The sequence below is a fragment of the Neopsephotus bourkii genome, unplaced genomic scaffold (genome assembly GCF_033783945.1).
Source record: "Neopsephotus bourkii isolate Nb327-2 ecotype Australia unplaced genomic scaffold, CSIRO-AGI_Nbou_v1 NB_107, whole genome shotgun sequence".
Lineage (NCBI taxonomy): Eukaryota > Metazoa > Chordata > Aves > Psittaciformes > Psittacidae > Neopsephotus > Neopsephotus bourkii.
This window is the reverse complement of record NW_026900624.1, coordinates 16827659-16846725: the sequence shown is the minus strand read 5'-3', so window position 1 is coordinate 16846725 and position 19067 is coordinate 16827659. Positions and strand designations below refer to the sequence as shown.

The following is a 19067-nucleotide window of genomic DNA, read 5'->3' as shown; positions in this document are numbered from 1 at the left end:
TGCGGCTGAGGGCCCCCTGCATGAGCTGTGAAGATGGACACACAGTCTCCTTACAGCTTCTTCTGTTGGGCTGATCTTGAGAGCTCAGCAAATGTGCTGACATCCCCAGGCTGTACTTCAGGGCAATCTCACCATGTCTCTTAACTGCACTTGGGAGTCTTTTTTTAGCAAGATGCTTCAAAGGGATTTTTTCTGTGGCGGGTGGGGGATGAAAGCCAAGTGTAAGCTTTACCACAAGTGATGAACCTAATTCAGGTCTCCTGCTAGTGTGGCTGCTCCTCGAAGTGACTCACTGGTCCTGTGAAATCTGTGACTCACTGTTGTCCTGACTTTGTTATGGCTTGGCCCGTTGCTAGCGAGGAGGTGAGAGGTGGCGAGGGCTCCCCAGCTGTGTAATTTAGAGTATCGAGGCTGACTCCTCCCTTCCGCCCACTTGCTGGCATGTGAGAGCTGAAGGACCCAAGGATGGAGCCAGGATCCCCAAGACACACATCATCCCCCCGAGCCGAGGAGGGTGAGCAGCGCTGCAGAGAGGAAGGTGTGAAGGGGAAAGCACTGGAACAATGACAACAGAAGACACTGCATGCCAGCATGGAGGGTGATGCACTTTTATTTCTTGGCTCAACCCCAGCCAATGTTCCCAACCTGGGATGCTGCTCATCCCCCATAGTTCAACAGCTCTCCCAAAACTGGATGCTGGAGAGGAATGATTCATCAGGGACTGTAGCAGTAGGATAAGGGGTAATGGGCTCAAACTAAAACAGGGGAAGTTCAGGTTAGGTACAAAAGAAGTTCTTTACTGTAAGTGTGGTGAGGCACTGGAACAGGCTGCCCAAAGAAGTGATAAAACGCTCCATCCGTGGCACTGTTCAAGGCCAGGTTGGACAGAGCCTTGGGTGACACGGACTAGTGTGAGGTGTCCCTGCCCATGGCAGGGGGTTGGAACTAGATGATCTTAACGTCCTTTCCAACCCAAACCATTCTGTGACTCTATGATTCCACTAAGTGGAGGGATGCTGTGGCCTCCCCTTAGCCCTTCCATGGCTCCTAGGATGGTGCTGGTGGCCGTGCCATGCCTACCCTGCGGCACTGGCGATAGCTGCGAGTGAGTAGGGTGTAGAGGAAGGGGTTGATACAGCTATTGCTGTAGGCCAGGCAGGTGACCCCGAAGTTGAGGTAGGCTTGTGTGGTGGCACCAATGCCCAGCCCCTCACCCCAGTAGAGCCCAGCCAGCTGCCAGGCCCAGAAGGGGAGGAAGCAGGCCCAGTAAACCACCACAATGGCAGAGATCCTGGACAACAGCTGCCGGGCAGGGACCCTGCCGGCCACCAGCAGCCCCAGGCCCCATGCGGAGGAGCAGTATGCGCAGGCCAGGCGGGTGTAGACGATGCCCAGCACCACGCCGGGTGCCAGGATGCTGGTGGTGAAGAGCACCGTCAGGTAGAGCCGGAAGGCTGCCGGTGTCCAGGTGGGGATGCATATGCGCTTCTGGGGGCCGTCCTCCTCCCGCAGCTGGGTCATCACCATCATGGGGGCCGTAAGCAGGAGCGAGAGGAGCCAGAGGACAGCGCTGGCCAGCTTGCGGTAAGCATTGCTCGCCCATCTGGCCCGCAGTGGCCTGGACACTGCCCAGTACCGCTCCAGACTCATGGCAGTCAGGAGGAAGATGCTGGCGTGCATGGTGAGAAGGTCCAGGCTGAGCAAAAGCCTGCAGCCCATATCCCCAAAGAACCAGTCGTGGGCAAAGTAGGTGCAGACCACAAAGGGGATGGTGGAGAGGTACAGGAGGTCAGCCAGGGCTAGGTTGATCACATAGACCCCCAAGGAGCCTGCTGAGTGGCCTGCCACCCTGCCGGAGGCTACCAACATGGTGTAGATGTTCCCCACCATTCCAGTGAGGCACATGATGAGCAGCACTGCACCCAGAGGCACCGTGACTGCGCTGTCCCCTCCCAGGATGCTACCGTCATCACCCACACCACTGCTTTCCTCCAAGAAGCTGCCACCCTCAAGATCCTCTCCGGGTCTTGTGCTGCTGAAGGAAGGGTCATAAGACATCTTTGGGTACAGCAAGCAAGAACAAGGCAGGCTGTCAGAGACCTGTTCCTTCCCCCTGCCTTCCTCCCTTGCTATATATTGGACACGTGTAGCCTTGCCAGGAAAGCAGCCGAGGGAAGGGAAGATACAGGGTATTCCAGAGAAGTCTATTCCTCACCTCCAGCCACCCAGTCCATTTTGCTGGTCTTGTCCATCACAAGCTCTGTCTCTTGGTTTCTCTCAGTCACCAAAGGGCTGAGAAGGGGACAATGCCCTTGCGTTCAAGATCAAAGAGGTGCAAAATAACCTCTGCCAGCCAAGAGGAAAGATCTCTGATCTTCACCAGCTCCCCGTTCGTTGTTTCTCCAGTGTTCACTGGGCCCGCAGAAACCAGCAGACTCGGGTGGCAAGTGGATTTCTCCTCCGAAGTCTGTGTCTTCTCAACTCAGACAGACTCTGGAGAGGTGGGCTCTGCCCCCTGAACTAAACCCTGGGGAGTTGCCTTGCCCACTGCAGAGAGGAATGTGTCTGACTCAGAGCTTCACACACCGGTGTGAATGCAGTCCCAGTTCATACCAGACTCAGCCGCTAGCTGAGGAGCCCTACTGTCTGCCTCTTTTCTGCAGACACACTCTTTCTTCCCCCCTGTCTTCCTGCACCTTCTTCCTGGTCCCTCTTCCTTCTTGTTCCTGTTTCCCTTTCTTCTTCTTGTTTCCCTTTGAATGGCTGTCCTCATTTGAGAAAGGAGATAACTGAAAGACAAAACTCCCTAATGTGTGGAAGCACCACGCTGTGGCTTTAGAAGGGAAACCAGAGCCAAGGAGCTGCCACACTGCTCTGCTTGTCCCTTAGCCAAGGCCTGTCCCCCACTCCCTTCCAAAGACATTAAGGCCCCTAATGTATAGATAATGGATGTAGCCCCCAGTTTGCAAGCAAGCCCACCAGATGTCTGGACATCTCACGATGACCTGGCCCTGTTCCTCCCTGCTGTGAGCCTGTTAGGTAGGCACCATCGCCTTCTAGCGGGGCATCATTGCATGGCATCTATGCCCTGATGTTTCTGCTCCCTGCCCTTTCTTCACCCGTATTTTAGCCTCATTCCTCTCAGGGGAACACTCATGGCGCTGCTTTTCACCTAGGAAGTCGATGCTCCCAACAGGTTCTGACAGTTTCAGCACAAAGAGGGCTCCCCAGGGAACCAGAGGGGGACCATGACTTTGCCCATTTTGCTCTGATGGAAAAGTCCACAGTTTACATGCCCCAGGAAATGCAATGAATACCTACAGCTCTTTGCTCTGATTGTCTGTCCTTTCTGTCTCTCAAGAAACAGCCTCATACCTTAGTAGTCAGCAGCTCAGCTAACTACTGTTTGCCTCCTAACTTCATTTAGGAAATTAAAATAAATTACAGTGGGACTTTTAAATGTATTTCTTTACGAGCTAATTAAAATACTGGTTACCTCATTAATTCTAGTTAGCCCCCTTAACCCACGAGATGCCTGCTCTCACACTACTGGTGTAAAGCTGCAGACACATCAAATACTACAGTCATCAGAAGAACTCAGCTCGTCCTTCCAGCACGTGAAATACAGCTCTGCCAGGAGAGCTTTAAGAGATGATCTTTAAGATATGAATCATGGGTTGATTCAGTGGTTAGGGCTAACTGTTACTAGAAGGATATGAACATACAGACTTCCCTGTTAAACTATTGCATAAAAACATAGGTATATGTGGTATACAGTATAAACATATGTAATGTATAGGGCAGAATGAAAATGCCAGGCCTTTGACATAGAGAATGAGGGAATCCATGATGCCTTTGGACATCAACCTCAAGGTTCTAGTAAAGACAAGTCAGAACTCTGTATCAGACATGCCATAAGCTGCACTCTGCAGGACACACTCTCCATTGGTTTGACTACAGGCTCAGATTTGATAGTTGAATTTCAGTGGCATGAATATCCCCCACAGTATCTTTCCTAGGTCAGTATTCCACCTCCCATCACTTTTTGTTACATGCACACACACACACACACGTTATCCACATACACATATGTATACCCACACATTGTTTCTGAGCTTCTCTCTTCTCTGTAGCAATCAAAGGAAGGTCTGAAGAAGCTTTCAAGCCCATACACAGCAGGATGAAACAGACTTCCCATCTGGCTGTTAGTTTACATCTTTTAAGTGACCTTTCTCAACTACAGCTCTGATCAAATATGTACATGCTTCACATCTCTGACACCAGCAGAGAAACCATTTCTTGTAAAGGAACATGTCTCCTAGTCCAGAAGCCCCTGCAACCTGCTGGGGTTTAGTTCCAGCCAGGCAGCTGTTAAGGTTTGTGGTTGCCTGAAGTTTCATGCAGGAGTGATGCTGGGTCCCAAGTCCAACACAGCAAGTGCCAAGTTTTCAAGGCCCAACTGACAGGCAAGGCCTGCCAGCGTCCAGTCATATCACAGCAATTTAACAGTGACAGGTTGCACTGAGGATTCAGACTCTCAAAGTCTTGTACTTGAAAGGAAGCAGCTTAATCGGGTGCTCAAAACTAAGTGGACCATCTATGGGGGAAGAAAGTGCTTCAAAGGGTGCTTCAAAAGCACTGTGTTTCTCTGATGTTGATCTCCTCTTCTCTCCTGACAGCCCAGCGACAGGACCAGGTAGAGTCAAGTCATAGCAGGTTTATCCATGGCTTCCTAGGATTTAAACTTGAAGTAGGCTTCAACTGTAGTGAAGAAAAAAGGTGGTGCATTAGGGCAATACCCAGAACTGGAGTAGCAGGAGGGGAAGAAAACAGCATCCAGGCACTTACTTGCATATTCTTGTGGTGTCATGGCCTGGTTGATGACACTGGTGAAGGCTGAGATCCAGTCCAGCTGGTCAGTCTCTGTCTCACAGGTGAAGAGGTATTCCCGGTCGGGGGTGATGATGGTAAGGCCATAGTGCCAAGAGAAGTTGCCCTGTGTCCCTGTAGGCAATCCCTTCTGGACACTATATCCATTATCTCTGCTGCCCACAAACACTTCACCTTTAGCAAATGCATCCTGAACATCAGAGGGAAAAAGTGAGGTTTACGGAATCCCAGAAGAACCAGGGAATAATAGCAGAGCACCTGAGGACAGGAGGAGAGTGGGTGAGGACCAGGGATGGTGATCAGGGGAGGTCAGAGAATTCAGAGAAGCAGGGAGGCGATGCTCAAAAGCAGCAGCAGAAAGGAAAAATTAGGAGCATAGATCTAGAGAGGTCTGAGAAAGGGAACACTGCTCCATGTCACCCCCCATGTCACTCTCCTCCCCATCACTATTTTTATATTGCTGCCCTCCCTGTTCCCATTGTTCACAGGCAGTGAAACAAATACAGAAAGCATACAGTGAACTAAGTGAGATGGAAAGGAGAAGACCTAGAGCCCATTCAAAGCAGCTGGGGAATCTGCAAGCCTGCCTTACTGCAGAGCAAAGACTCTGACTGCACTGTGACCTGCCCTCAGCACTGTTGCCTGCAGCTGCCAGAGGTCAGATCTCCCGCTCACCAAAGGGTCCTTGAAGTACGTGAGCCTGCGGTGATCCAGCGTGAACCAGCGCTTCTTAAAAGCCTCTCTCTGCTGTGAAGGGAAGAGGTGACATATGTAAGGGGACAGTGCCCTCTGCTGCGAGCAGTGTGAATGGATACCCAAAATTCATCCCAACCACTTGAACCAAGCCCCTGCCTCACCCTTTCTGAGCTGAGAGTGGGGATCAGTATCGGGTTTTCAGCCCCAACTGCTGTCCCCAACTCTTGGACTTCTGTGAAGAACCCCAGAGTTCAGACAGGAGAAATCTAGACGCTAAATACCTGTAAGATCACGCACACACAGACACATGCTGAGAGATCTGTTGCTCTGGGAGAAAGCAGGGACTCTGGCTTCATCTACTTTCACATGTGTCCTTCCCCTTCCTTTTATTGTCCCCTCCCTTGGTGCACACACACTGTTCCCACGGGTGTCTAAAGAGTCGGGGGGAATGGGGAAACAGCAGGAGAAAAACATTGAAGTAGGGAAGGTCAGTGGCTCTCTGGCAGGTCCCTGCTAGACTTTCTCCCCACAGCAGCTCACCTTGGGACCAGTCTTCTCCATGTACCCCTCCTTCAGGAAGTTTCTTGTCAGCCGATTTTTTATCTGACAAAAAGGCAAGAGTCAGATAAACTTAGCCACGTTTCTTTGCTATTTGCTTTTGCTCCTCTCCCCCCCCCCCCCTTCTATCCCCCAAACTCAGTTGCCTTTTATATTAATGTTTGACGAACTGCCTAGCCAGGAGTCACTTCTGCCTTCAAAGTGCCCCGAAAGGGCAGAAAGCAGTTGTCCTCTGGCCACCACAGGCAATTCTACACACACTTTCTCATCCCTCTATCTAAATACTGCAATTTCTACTTCTGTACCTGGACTTCTAATAGTAACTAATGGGCTCTTTTATCACATCACCAAGTGGAAGACTCAGCACTGCACTCTAGTGCCGCCTTACCTCATTATCACTGGCAATGGGAAATGCTACCTTCAGATAATGGAACTGCACAGAGCGAATGGCATTGAACCAGTCCACTACCTCCTGAGAATGGAAAAGGACAGGACAGAAAACTTAGGCAGAGCAACACTGAGCCGTATAAATACACCCAGCTCAACCCTATGTTAGTTACTAATACAGCCAGGTCTCCCTCCCCAGCACCTATATCATCTCCCTCACACACAAACAGCACAGCTGCCCCACTCCCCACACCCACAGGCAGCAGCACATTTGCACATCTTCTGGGGCAGCTCCTTCCACACAAACTAATTCAGTTGATGCTCCTGCCCTACTCCCTGCAGCAAAACCCTCTCAGACACACAGACACAGAGCCAGAGCCCCCACCCTGTTACCTACCTACAGTGACACACACACATACCTTGTCCTACCCATGCTTCAGACTATTTAGTATCAGCAGCTTCTCAGATCACCTCAATTGCTTTGCAATGTTTGAGGCTAAAACGAAATACCTTTCCACTTTCGTGGTAGACAAATATATTCCGAGTCTTGTTGTCTTTGAGATAAGTGATCTGCAGGCCATTGGGGTTCCCAATCTTCACTGGTTGAAATGTAGCATTGATGACATCTATTTTAATATTGATTTTGGGTTCTTTGGCCTGATAACAGAATAGCATTGGTCACGCATAAGCAATCCTAGTGGGAAAGACACTTTGTAGGGTAACAGAGAGTCAGTGGATCTTAAAGGTAATAACTGCTCCTACCCGACAAAATTGCTGTAGCACACACTCGCTTCACTATGTATTGTGCTCAAGCTCAAAAAGTGGGCACACACACACCCCATTTTACATTTGACCTGTGCCTACTCTGGAACTGCCAACAGCACACTGGGAGTGCATCTGACTTTACAGCTGAACCAGTCTAAAGGCTAACTGACCTCAAAAGGAAAGAGCCCACTCCTAGAGTCGTAGAAACATAGAACGGTTGGGTTGGAAGTGACCCTAAAGACCATTTAGTCCAACTCCTCTGAAATAAGCTGGGACATTTTCAACTAGATGAGGTTGCTCAGAGCTCTGTCCAACCTGACCCTGAATGTTTCTAAGGGTGGGGCACCCATCCACCAGTGAAAAACCAAACCTTTTATCAGCAGTGAGGGAAGGGTATAGGGAAGCACAAAGGGAGGGCATGGGGAAATGTCACCCTGACAGTAGGATGGGGACCCCTCTCTTCAGAGACGTGTTTCTGTCATCATCCCATGTCTGGGATAAGGCAGGCAACCTCAGAAACAGGTTGCCTTGCATATGAAATAGAAACACCTCTGTGCCTGTGCTGCCCTGAGTGGAGTATGCACTGGGTTGGGAGTTGACCACCATACTCACATCCTGCTTCGTGAAATACTTCAGACATCCCTCTCTCTCAGACAAGAGGAACTTGCGGGGTAGGAACTGCCCATTGTCTCGACCTCTCTTCCAGAGGATGCCTTCCTTCACCCCTAGGAGCAGAAAGGCCACTTTTAAAAGCATCCTCTCACAAGCGTGGTAGGCATCAGAGAGCTGCATGCAGCCTGGGGTCCCAGCCATATCTCTGGGATAAAGCACATAGAATCACAGAATGGTTTGGGTTGGAAGGGACCTTAAAGCTCATGCAGTTCCAAGCCCCTGCCATGGGCAGGGACACCTGCCACTAGAGCAGGTTGCTCCAAGCCCCATCCAACCTGGTCTTGAACACTGCCAGGGATGGGGCAGCCACAGCTTCTCTGTGCAACCCGTGCCAGTGCCTCATCACCCTCATAGTAAAGAACTTCTTCCTAATACCTAATCTAAATTTACCCTCTTTCAGTTTAAAGCCATTCCCCTTCATCCTATCACTACATGTCCTTGTAAGAAGTCCCTCTCCAGATTTCTTGTAGGCCCTTTTAGGTACTGTAAGCTGCCATAAGGTCTCTTTGAAACCTTCTCTTCTCCAGAACAAGCCCAACTCTCAGCCTGTCTCTATAGCAGAGGTGCTCCAGCCCCCTGATCATCTTCGTGGCCCTCCTCTGGACTTGCTCAACCAGGTCCACATCCTTCTTGTGTTGGAAGGCCCAGAGCTGAACACAGCATGAACATGATGAGCTATTGCTGAGAACAAACATCTGAGGAGAGGTCCCACCTCTGGCTTACAGCTGAAGATGGTGGTTTTTCCTCGGTTTGCAGCCCAGATAAACTGACATTCCCAGATGGCTTCCCACCTCCTATTCTGGCTTCCACTACTGTCTCTAACAGCATGAGAGCCATCTTTCCTATGAACACCAGAGTCCTGGAACCTGGTGTAGAACCAGAACTCTTCCCACTCAACTCTACAGGCCCTTGGGCTCCAGCACCTTGTGTCACAGCACTGGCAGTGGCATTTCAAAGACAGCTGCCATGGTTGGAGGGAGTAGTTTGCAGCGGGGCAGAAATTCCTTACTGAAGAGGTCTGGCTCCAACAGGATAGAAAATGCCTTTGAAAAAGCATGGAAGCAATCCATGGCAATACCAGCCTACACTGACCACAACTGAATTCCCTCTCAAAAAACCACAATACCCTATAAATACCAGCTGGGTTCTCAGGAGTACTTGTGAGATTTGCCACTCTGACACTATGAGCTTTCTTCTCACGGCACACAAAATCTTCCAGCAAAGGCAACAGGCAGGATATTTTGATGCTGTGCTCTGCTCTTACCATCAGAATATGGCAGCTGTTTTCCTGGCTCAGTGAACTCTCTGCGTTCATATTTGGCCCGTATCCACTGTTCTCTCAGCACACTAGGGAGAGAAGTGACAGGTAGCTCAGAAACACTGAGAGGAACCCAGAACTGCCATTCCCCCTTTTCTTCTATGCAGCAACTTACTGACAGTCATTGTAGGTTGGCTGGTAATAGTAAATAGGGATGTGAGCTTCATATATGCCTTTAGTCACAGCATTCCCATGCTTGGCCAGAAACTGCAGAATTAGACAGAGAGTTAATGCCTTCCCTTTGATTCTGAGTAATGTTGGACCTTTTTCTTTCCTGACCCACTACAGGGCTAGATGCACTCAAGCTCTAATGGAGCATTCTCCTTCCCCTCCATTGCGACATCCCAGTAATGTCTGGCTCCATAAAGGTGGATCTCAAAGGTCCTGTCTGCTTTTAGAAGTTACAGTGATTGCACCTGAATCAAAAGAGTGCCATAAATGTCACTTCCATGGGGCTGGGTGCACATACACTCAGTGGACTTGCTGCCATGCCCCACATCAGTGGGGACACCGTGTTCAACAGCTATGCAATACCTTCTGGAGGGCCATCCCAAAACTCTTTGCTCCTCTCCAAAGAGCAGCAAGATACAGATTGTTTTCTTTGGATCTCCAGAAAATGTTTTCAGTCCCCTGAAGATTTATGGGTTGAGGGGGGTGTAACAGGGATAAGTCAAGTTCCCACAAATGCCATTTTTCTCAAGAGATCACATTATATCTGGAATCTCATCTCAGAGCATGGAATTGCCCCAAATTTTCCCCTCAGACTGCTGAATCCAAGAGAAGACACTGAAGCTGCATGGTGCTGGTGACTGGGAAATGAGTAATCTGGAGTGACAAAGGCCCTGAGCCTTGGCAAAATACGTGCAAGAGATCTGCATTTGCCATAAAGTAACAGGACATGGAGAGACACATAAGGCAAATGCATCCTGACTCTCCCAGTGGGCTATGGGGAGTTATCCCTGCACAAATATCCAGAGCATGAGTAGCAAAGGGACAGATTAAATCAGACTATATCTTCAACTCTGTGCAGTCAAAGGGCTGACTTTCGCAGGACAGTTAGTGTATGACCTAGACCCAACCCACCCAACATACCAGTGGGGATAAAGATCTCACCTGCACCTGGGCATCATCCCAGTGGTCCATCTTCAGGGATTTGACTTTGCTGATGCTAGGGATGTTGCGGTGAATTCCTGAACAGCTGAGGCATATAAAAACACCCAGAGTAGAGGATGCCCAGTCAGGATCTGAGGGTATAAGAAAGGGTATGGCTGGAAGTGGTAAATTCCCCTGGGATGTATACCTCAGCTGAGAACGTAGTCCTGAGAAACAGAGCTGGGTGACCACAGTTTCATCTGAACCAATTAATTAACACCCAAAGTATATATGCTGGTTAGGAAAAAGCATAGCTATTATAGCCCCCCATCCCCCCTGCTTCAACCACTTCATCTGAATCTTTATTAACATGAACCTTAAAAAACTTCAAGTGCTCCGAAAATTCCCTTTGCATAAAGAGTCACCCATGATGAAAGTGAAACCACCTCTGGGAAAAGACTCCAGCAGTTGAGCACAATACAGCAAACCCACAACAGTATTTAGCTCCACAAGTGGAAAGCAGCCCTGAATCCAAAATTTTCCTGGAAGAATTTAAGAAGGTGAAATGATACCCATTATCCCAATCTTAATTTGGCTTGGATGGAATGCTCCGTGTGCCCCTTTTGGGAAGAGCGTGATGAGTGTTTTTAGAGTGCCCATAGGACCCTCAAACCCAGTACCCTTTGAAGACAGCAAGCCCTTCAGGAAGAGAAATCTCCAAGGCGCCTGTAGCAGGTTGTCTGCTCGGCTGAGTCACAGAGGAGACAATGCCCTCCTGAATCACTCCCTTTGTGGAGCAGTTAGGATTTCACTGCCAGCTTTCCTGTCAGGTCCTGACTGGGCATGACCTTGATTTGTGTTGGAGATCTGACATGACTACAACCCATGGTGCTGCAGCTACATGGCCCCTGCTCAAAGGGCACTACCGCATCCCCGTCCTTCTTCCCACCAGCACTGCGGCAACATCTCCTTCCTCCTCCCTTGCCAGTTCACCTCCAGGGAGAAGAAGTAAATACCCAGAGCAATGACTCTCCTTCCCCTCTACTCCAGGCTCCCGTGCAGCCCAAGAGCTGTTAGAGAGCAGCTCCCGTTTCCAACTCTTCCTCCAGCAGCCCTTGGGGACTCACCTGGCTTCCCACAGTCTGCACATAAAGAGTTTTCTGCTCTTCTCCACACCTCCTTCAGGGCCTTCATGCTCCGCTCATGTCCTCCAGCCATCACGTCCCAGCGCTATCCCTCCCAGGCAGGGCAAGGCAGGGCAGGGCAGGATCAGGAGGACAACCTGCGCCTTCTGCACCTGCAGGCCAACCCAAGGGAGAAGGAGCCACCGGAGAGGCAGCAGCTCTGGCAGAGAGCAGGAAGCAGGAGAAGCAGTAAGGTTACGGGTAGGAGCGTGGAGGCCTTAACGGCACACCTGAGCCGGCTGAGCGCAGGCAGAGGCGAAGAGGCTGAAGTGCAGGCAGGCTGTGGGTGAGGAGGAGGAGACCTGCCCCTTGGGCGTGGAGGGAAGTGCAGCAATTAACCACAGAACTGGTTTTGCTGCATTTCTGCTGGTGAAGGGACAGCCCAGGAAGAGAGCGCAGCAGCCAGCAAGTTGATAAAGGCGAGGTGGCCGCAGAGGGCCATGTCAGGACTTGTGTCAGGGCTCATCACGCTCTGTGACATGGGGGGTGGTTTTGGGCTGGCCTTGCAGCACCTCAGGAGCCGGCCACCATGCAGGCATTACACACACCTTGAAAGCAAGGACCAGAGGGCAAGTCATTCAAACCACCATCCAAGCACATGGCAGTGCTGGTGTCTATCACTACAGAAACCAAGGCTGTTGAGCCAGTTCCTGCATATCAGAGCCCCAGTGTAAGAGCTGAGATGCATCCCCCGAGTTGTCTTCATGGGCTAAGAGGAGCAGTTTGGGTGCCACTAACACCGAACGGTGATAGCTTGAAATAAACTCTTGGCCCTTGCCTGATGAAATGCAGATGTTAAGTATTTGGAGGAAAACCTTTTATTGAACAGATGGAGATGTACAATACTGAGAACACATCTCAAGGTGAGAGATCAGCACACCGCAGCACCGCAAAACCCGTTTGCTGGGAGGCAGCTGAGGGGAGGAGGGAGCTGGAGGCACTCAAACCTGAAGGTACCCTCCATCCACCCCAGGGATGGGAACAGCCACCTGCGAAGTGGCTTCTCCCCACCCCAGCCTGGGGGCAGAACACACAGCTCCCACACACCAACGGGACAAGAGGACCCAACGCTGGCCCCACTCCGCTCCTTCAGGCTGAGGCAGCCTGCCCCTGGGGCCCTCATGAGCCCGTCAGCCCTCCCCTGCCTGGGGCAACATGGCGGGCGGGGCGGGACGGGGCGGGGCGGTGCCGCCCCTCACGGCGGAAGGGGCGGGCGGCAGCGTGGTACCGGCAGCGTGGTACCGCCATGGGCCGCAAGAAGAAGAAGAAGAATGGTCCAGGCGGCAGAGAGGGCCGGCTGGTGGTGACATTTGACGAGGACAGGCGGAGGTGAGGCCGGGAGCGGGTGTATGTGTGTGTGTGTGTGTTATGCTTGCGACGGGGTGGGGATATCTGCCCGTGAAGGGATCGCTAAACGCCGGATGGTTCGGTGTTGCCGGCGGCAGGGAGTACCTGACCGGCTTCCACAAGAGGAAGGTGGAGCGGAGGAAGGCGGCCCTGGACGAGATCAAGCGGAAGCTTAAGGAGGAGCAGAGGAAGCTGAAGGAGGAGGTACCCCTACAAACACCCTTCCCCATCGGCCCTCTGTGGGTGCGGGGTGCCCGCCTCCCGCCATGGCGGGCAGGCCGCAGGGCAGGAGGGTCTTGGGTCGGAGGGGTGCCGCAATGACCTGTTTCAATCCCCCTCAGAGGCACCAGGAGTACCTGAAGATGCTGAGCGAGAGGGAGGAGGCGCTCGGTAGGTGCTGGGCCCTCGGTGTCGGGGGTGGGCGCCCGTGGTCCAACACTGTTGATAAGAACAGGAGTGCTCGCACGCTGTCCCACAGCATCAGCTCCTTTCTCCTCTAGTGTTCCCCTTGGGCAGCAATCTGAGTAGTGACCACTGCAGCCCTCGTGTCCTGGTGGGATAGGGGGTAGGAGGGTGTGCAGAAAGGAGCAAGCAAGAGAGCATCTTCAAGTGCTGTGCTGGGAGAAGCAGCTTGCCCTTTATGCTTGTAGTTCTGGTGTTCAGGCCCTTCCACCCTGGATGCAGAGGCTGGGTTCCACCTGAGCATGGCACTGCAGGGACAAGCACATGTATCTTGTGGAAGACGGGGTGCTTTGCAGTGCATTACCTTTTTCATCTCCCCAGATGAGGCCGATGAACTGGAGCACTTGGTGACATCACGCACGGAGTCTGTGAACATCGACCACCCGAACCACATTGTAACCGTGACCACCATCAGTGACCTGGACCTCTCCGGGGCACGCCAGCTGGGACTGACCACCCCTGTGGTAAAGCCTCTTGATGCCTCACTGGTTACACTGGTCAGCTGTAAATGTCCTTGGGGCAGGCTACATAGGGCTGGTACTCCCTGAATGTGCCCACAGACTTGCAGCAGGCTGGGAGCAGGGATGAAAAGGGAAACTTGTGACTTCCTAGTTTTTCCACAACTTATGTTGGGCCTTTAAAATAGAAGAAATGTCCTTACATGAGCAGCTCGCTCCAAAGCTCCCTGGAATCCTTTGCTAGCCCCCAACTGACCTTGTGTAAGTGAAAGGTGTCACAGGGCTGGAGGTGAGAATGTAGTATTTTGAAAGCCAATACAGTATGAGCAGCAAGGTTTCAGGCTTTGCTGCATGGCCGTCTTCTATCTCTTTCATGTGCCCTGATCAGGAAAAATTATTAGGACAAACAGGCACTTCTCTCCATGATCCTGTGCTTGGACTACAAATAAGAAAATCATTCACTTCTGGATGCTGTTGCTTTTATGTTCAAAGCATGTTGTAACTGAGAATCTCGTATTTGTTCCAGAAAGGCTTTCAAGGCCTGGCTCATTTGATCCTTTTGATCTTCATGACTGTGGCTGGATTTGAGCTCTTTGGGGAAGTGTCTGGGTTAAACTTTTACATTTGTGAGGGCATTTTATAATCTGAAAATTTACTTAAAGAGGTATTGATGGCTTTTTAAGAAAAAAGATGAAACCTTCAGTTCATAGTTTAGACTTCAACTGCACAGCCGTTAAGGTCATGCTCAAGTTTTTGGATCTTAGGGTGGATTGCTGCAGGACTTCTCACTGGTTGTCCATTTCCAAAAGAAACCTTGTAAGAAGAAACCTTGAGATTTGGACAGCAAGGGATGTGGAGAAATAAACAGAGAAACTTCACCTATGATAAGATGGTTTACAAAACAGAACGAATCCAAGAAGACAGCAGAAACACCAGCGTCACAAAACTACCTGTTATAATGTATCTTAGGTGGTGGGGTTTTTGTTTTTTTTCCTTTTTAAGGGCAAGAGTGATGGATCAAAAGAAGAGGAAGGAGAAGAGGTGGTGAACAAGCCTGTAAAAGCAATGCCCAAGAAGTCCAGAAACCCTTTCCTGTCTGAAAAGTATGTATGAATTCACTCCAGCAACTTGCTGCTAGGCTTTGCAAGCTGATGAGCCAGCAGAGGGCACTGGCAGAGCACAAGCCTGTCCCGGACGCTCCATTCCACTGGCATTGATCCCTGGTGACAGCAGCAGCAGGAGGAGGATGCAGAGCAGGGCTGGCTTTGTCCTGGAGTGTTTACCTAGCCCTTCCTCTGGGCAGATATTGCAGGGGATGGTGTATTGCAGGGTGCCGAATTTGTCTCTAGGATTGAAGGTCGAAAGACCCTAAGGCTTTGGCATTCTCCATGTTTTTCCAGTATCCAGGATTTACAACTAGCTCAGGAATGCAGAGTATTACTTAACTCTGTGGTGGCTGGGAAGCTCAATGCTTAGAAAATTCATTGTGGTTGTTACTGCACACATAAACTTGCAGGTTTCCTTCCCTGCCAGGATGGTGCCCAGCACAGTGGAGCTCCTCTGGAGCTCACCATGTCTGAAGTTTACTCCTGCTGGGCCACACAGGGCTCTCCTGCTTTTGTTGTGATGTTGCCTTGCTCCTGCAGACTTTGGTCTCCAAACATTTCTCTCTTCCTGCCCTGCACAGGATCTCTGCTCTTACTGCCACGCTGCACATGCACAGCCGGAAAAAGAGAAAAGGAAAGAGACTCCAACATGGGCAAGGCCCACGCAAGAAAATCCAGAAGTCCAGCACGGGGCGGACCACTAAGACTCAGCGGCGGAGGCTGACGGGCAAAATGGGCCGTGATCAAGATTGATGAAGGAACTAGTGCTCAGCCCAGCAGCTGGGACAGTGCTCCACATCTGGCCAGCTGTTTTTTGGGACCCTTTCACTGTGTGCAAGGGCGTTGTTGACTTGGCTGTCTGACCAGCAGTGAGCCCAGACCACCTTTCCTCTCCCCTCCTGAGCTCCGGTCAGGGTGACTATGGACACTCCACCCATGTATTTCCACAATGAACTCCAGCTACTAAGTGTCTGGGTGCCATGGAGTCTCTAAACACTTCTGCTGGGATCACACTCTGTTTGGCATGACCTTTCTGTCCTTGGACCTCCCCTTCCAGAGCTGATACCTGGCTTTATCAAAGGAGAGGATCTGGGGCAGAGTGCAACAGGCACATGGTCAGGGCAGTTTATGAGGCTTGGAAGAGCTCTGCTTCCAGTCTTGTGCATCAGTGCCCTGGCTTTTCTCCTGTGCAGTAAATCCTTTTTCCATAGGGATGGGGTGTCATCTTGTCTCATGTGTTTCTTCTCCAGTGCCACACTTGAATGCAGGGGTACTTTTTGTTTGCTACTTGTGCCAGGTGGAATTTGGTAACACTGTGACTAAATCTTTATTACATCATTTTGCTTAGAAAAAAACCCACCCACTTGTGTCTTATTTGAAGTGTAACAGCAACTGTGCCAAGGCCAGTACCAGTTGGAAAGGGGGGAGGTAGTTCCTGGTGCTTAAAGGATATTGAAATCCACTGGTGCTTGGGAAATGGAATAGCTAGGAGCTATTTCTGCGGTGCCAAGCCAGCCAGAGCAGGAATGGCTCATTCCATTGTCTGCTGAATGTGCCGATCTTAATTGCGATAGCTCAGAGGAGTATGAAATGCCCTAATGCCCTTGTTGTATGTGTGTGGCCCTCTCTGGGATGGGAGTGGCAGAGGCTACCCTTGCCCTTTACCTCAGGGCTGCTGCAGTCAGCAGCAGTTAATCGCCTTTCTTCTTCGGACTTCAGTATATGTTTTTTAGCATGGATGCCTTCAGCAGGAGGGGAAAAAGAGAGTTTGCATGGTTTGGGTTAAGGAATACTGGTGGCAAAACTGAGTGAATCCTCTGAGGAGAAGAGGAAGCCTAGGCAGCATGCTGGCCTCTGTTCTGGAGTATCTATAGGAGATGGTGGCCATTCTGCCCCGGTTAGCCAGGCCTCCACCCATGCCACATGTGTACTGGCAAGTAAATGACAAAGGAAGGAAAGGCTTGTGTGGCCAAAACCCACACCAGAAAACTGGCAACCCAGCAATGGGAGAGCACATATGTTCCTCATGCCAGAAATGGAAGGGGAAAGAACAGACCAGTGCTTGAGGCTTCATGGAGAAAGATCAGAGCAATGGTGATGGCCACCAGCCACTAAAGCTAACTGCAGCCTGGTGGATCTCCAACATTTCTTGGAGCATGTGCACACTGTTGAGAAGGGTACAATCCCAACACTGACAGCAGCCACACAATTTCTGCTGGAGCATCTTCCTCTGGAGGTAACTGGGTGACACGTATGTGAAGCAGGGGATCCCTTTGTACCTCCCTTTTTCTTCTGGAGGTGAATGGTGGGGAGGTGGATACTGTTTTATCCCATGTGCCTTACATGCTTGGACTCCGAGTCCCATACTGAGCTGAGTTCTTAAGCACTAATGTGGAATAACCTCAGTCACATCATGAAAGTGCAGTGTGTGCGGTTCCCTCACTTCCAAAATAGTTTTAGTACATTGCCTTAAAGGCAGCTCCGGAATGCTCATTAAACCCATGAGCTGTGTTACCCGGCCTTCCTGTCTTGCCTTGAGGTGTTGGCTGTTTCAGAGCTGTGAAAACAACTCCAAGGCAAGGCCAGAAGTCTGATGCTCGGCTGGATTTCATCCAAAGTGTCCAAGAGGATCACAAAAGCACTTCTCCTTGTGGTTTGGTAGTTAGTGTGCTCTAGAGCCATTGTGTGGTTGTTGGGTTTGAGAGGGAGGATGTAGGAGGGAAGGAGAGGGAAATTCTGCTTAGAGTGGTGTGCCAAGGGGACTGTAGCTCAAAGCTGGAGGACATCGCCTGACATCCTTTGTGTGGGTCCTACAGCACCTTTCCCTTCAGACATTCTGCCTTGTGGAATAAATGTGGGCAGGTGACTTTTGCTTCCCCACCCCAAGAGTTTGCTCTGGAGCTGGGATGGCCACTGTTAAGGAAATGTACAGTCTGTGTTTGTGACATCTCTGGAAGTGTGGAGTGGGAACTGTGGATTACTTCACCTTCCACAGCCTGTAGGCAGCCTGGCACATAGGGACAGCACTAGATTGCCTCACTGTAGTCCTGATGGGGTGGTAAGAGGGACATCAACAGCACTGCGGTGTTATTTTGCTGCCAGGTGATTTACAAGAATCTCTTTTAGGTTGCTGTATTCCTGGCCCTGATAACTTCTGAGCCTTTTTCAAGTGTCTGATTTAATCACCAGCAGCCTCTTCCATCTTCTGAAAGCTTCCAGTTCCTGCTGTAAGTTAGGTTTTCACATTAAAAAACCAAGGCAAATGGAAAAACTGAGAAGAGAACTGTTAACATCCTAGGCCGTGTTAACCATCAGGATTGTTCACTGCAGTATTGATTTCTCCATCTGATCGATTAAAGCTTTATTTGGTGATGTAAATTACTGACTCAGCCCCAGCTTGTTATCTTCCTTATGTCCAGGGTGTGCAGACAGGGCACCCCAGGATAAACTATATCAAGAATATGAGCTCCTGCACCAAGTTAATGTGTTGTTTGCCAGACACATCACAGTTCATCCCAGACTGTGACTTAAAATTCTTCTTGTTTGCTGCTTCCCCTTGTTTTCAAGATGAATTTGAGCATTTTTATTGTTCTTCCCCCCCAGCCAGCTGCTCACAAACAAGTTCTAGCTGTTAAGGATCTTCTGAATATAAAGTACCTGCAAAAATGAACCTGCTGGTGCAGCCACTGCTGAAAGAATGAAGAGCAGAGGCCAGCAGCTCCCTGCGTGTTCTCCTTTCCACAGCTTCGGCACAGGTTTTTCACGCTTGGCTCTGCAGCTCTGGCCCCTGCATGTTACTTCTGCTTGTGCCCGAGGGCTCACACAGAGGGAGGCAAGGCTTTGACATGGGTTGCCATGCTGAGGTTTCCGTGCATGATGGCTTTCACTGACTAGACTGTGATTCTGCACACATGCACGCACAAAAATGTAATTGGGATTACAGAGCATCAAAACCAGACAGGGAGGCAAAGAGGTCAGACAGCTGGGGAAAAACAGGAGCTGGGGAAAAACAGGGTGTGCATGAGCTGCGTGACAATCAGTGCACTGTGTTTATTACTCTTCAGAAGCATGTCAGGCTCAAGGCTGAACCCAGTACAGTTCCACTGCTGCTTCCAGCATTGTTTTCCAGAAA

The 19067-nt window shown here is 50.5% G+C and overlaps 3 protein-coding genes across 3 annotated transcripts; 1 reads left to right on the top strand and 2 right to left on the bottom strand.

Moving 5' to 3' along the window:
- Positions 1–868: 868 nt before the first annotated feature.
- Positions 869–3099, bottom strand: LOC133214215 (urotensin-2 receptor-like). The gene has a single exon (XM_061356952.1). It carries the CDS (start codon positions 2056–2058, stop codon positions 1048–1050), a length of 1011 nt encoding a protein of 336 aa, XP_061212936.1. The 5' UTR covers positions 2059–3099; the 3' UTR covers positions 869–1047.
- A 1106-nt stretch (positions 3100–4205) lies between these two features.
- On the bottom strand, positions 4206–11983 carry LOC133217916 (arf-GAP with dual PH domain-containing protein 1-like). The gene is made up of 11 exons (XM_061363755.1): positions 11506–11983; positions 10400–10530; positions 9402–9493; positions 9233–9315; positions 7909–8021; positions 7042–7188; positions 6533–6616; positions 6127–6189; positions 5566–5637; positions 4849–5080; positions 4206–4761 (listed from the first exon to the last, which is right to left on the bottom strand). The coding sequence occupies exons 1-11, from the start codon at positions 11594–11596 to the stop codon at positions 4733–4735; spliced, it is 1137 nt and encodes a 378-aa protein (XP_061219739.1). The 5' UTR covers positions 11597–11983; the 3' UTR covers positions 4206–4732.
- Positions 11984–12760: 777 nt separating this feature from the next.
- NOL12 (nucleolar protein 12) lies at positions 12761–16273 on the top strand. The gene is made up of 6 exons (XM_061364632.1): positions 12761–12891; positions 13008–13113; positions 13251–13299; positions 13693–13835; positions 14832–14932; positions 15517–16273. Exons 1-6 carry the CDS (start codon positions 12809–12811, stop codon positions 15686–15688), a joined length of 654 nt encoding a protein of 217 aa, XP_061220616.1. The 5' UTR covers positions 12761–12808; the 3' UTR covers positions 15689–16273.
- The last annotated feature ends 2794 nt before the right edge of the window (positions 16274–19067 follow it).

Excerpts from the sequence above, each read along its gene's own strand:
- LOC133217916 (XM_061363755.1), bottom strand. The coding sequence starts at position 11,596 with ATGGCTGGAGGACATGAGCGGAGCATGAAGGCCCTGAAGGAGGTGTGG. Across the intron at positions 9,494-10,399 it reads GGGATGATGCCCAGGTGCAG|TTTCTGGCCAAGCATGGGAA; the intron begins GTGAGATCTTTA and ends CTAATTCTGCAG. Across the intron at positions 7,189-7,908 it reads AGTATTTCACGAAGCAGGAT|GCCAAAGAACCCAAAATCAA; the intron begins GTGAGTATGGTG and ends TTCTGTTATCAG.
- LOC133214215 (XM_061356952.1), bottom strand. The coding sequence starts at position 2,058 with ATGTCTTATGACCCTTCCTTCAGCAGCACAAGACCCGGAGAGGATCTT.
- NOL12 (XM_061364632.1), top strand. The coding sequence starts at position 12,809 with ATGGGCCGCAAGAAGAAGAAGAAGAATGGTCCAGGCGGCAGAGAGGGC. Across the intron at positions 13,300-13,692 it reads CGAGAGGGAGGAGGCGCTCG|ATGAGGCCGATGAACTGGAG; the intron begins GTAGGTGCTGGG and ends TCATCTCCCCAG. Across the intron at positions 13,836-14,831 it reads TGGGACTGACCACCCCTGTG|GGCAAGAGTGATGGATCAAA; the intron begins GTAAAGCCTCTT and ends TTCCTTTTTAAG.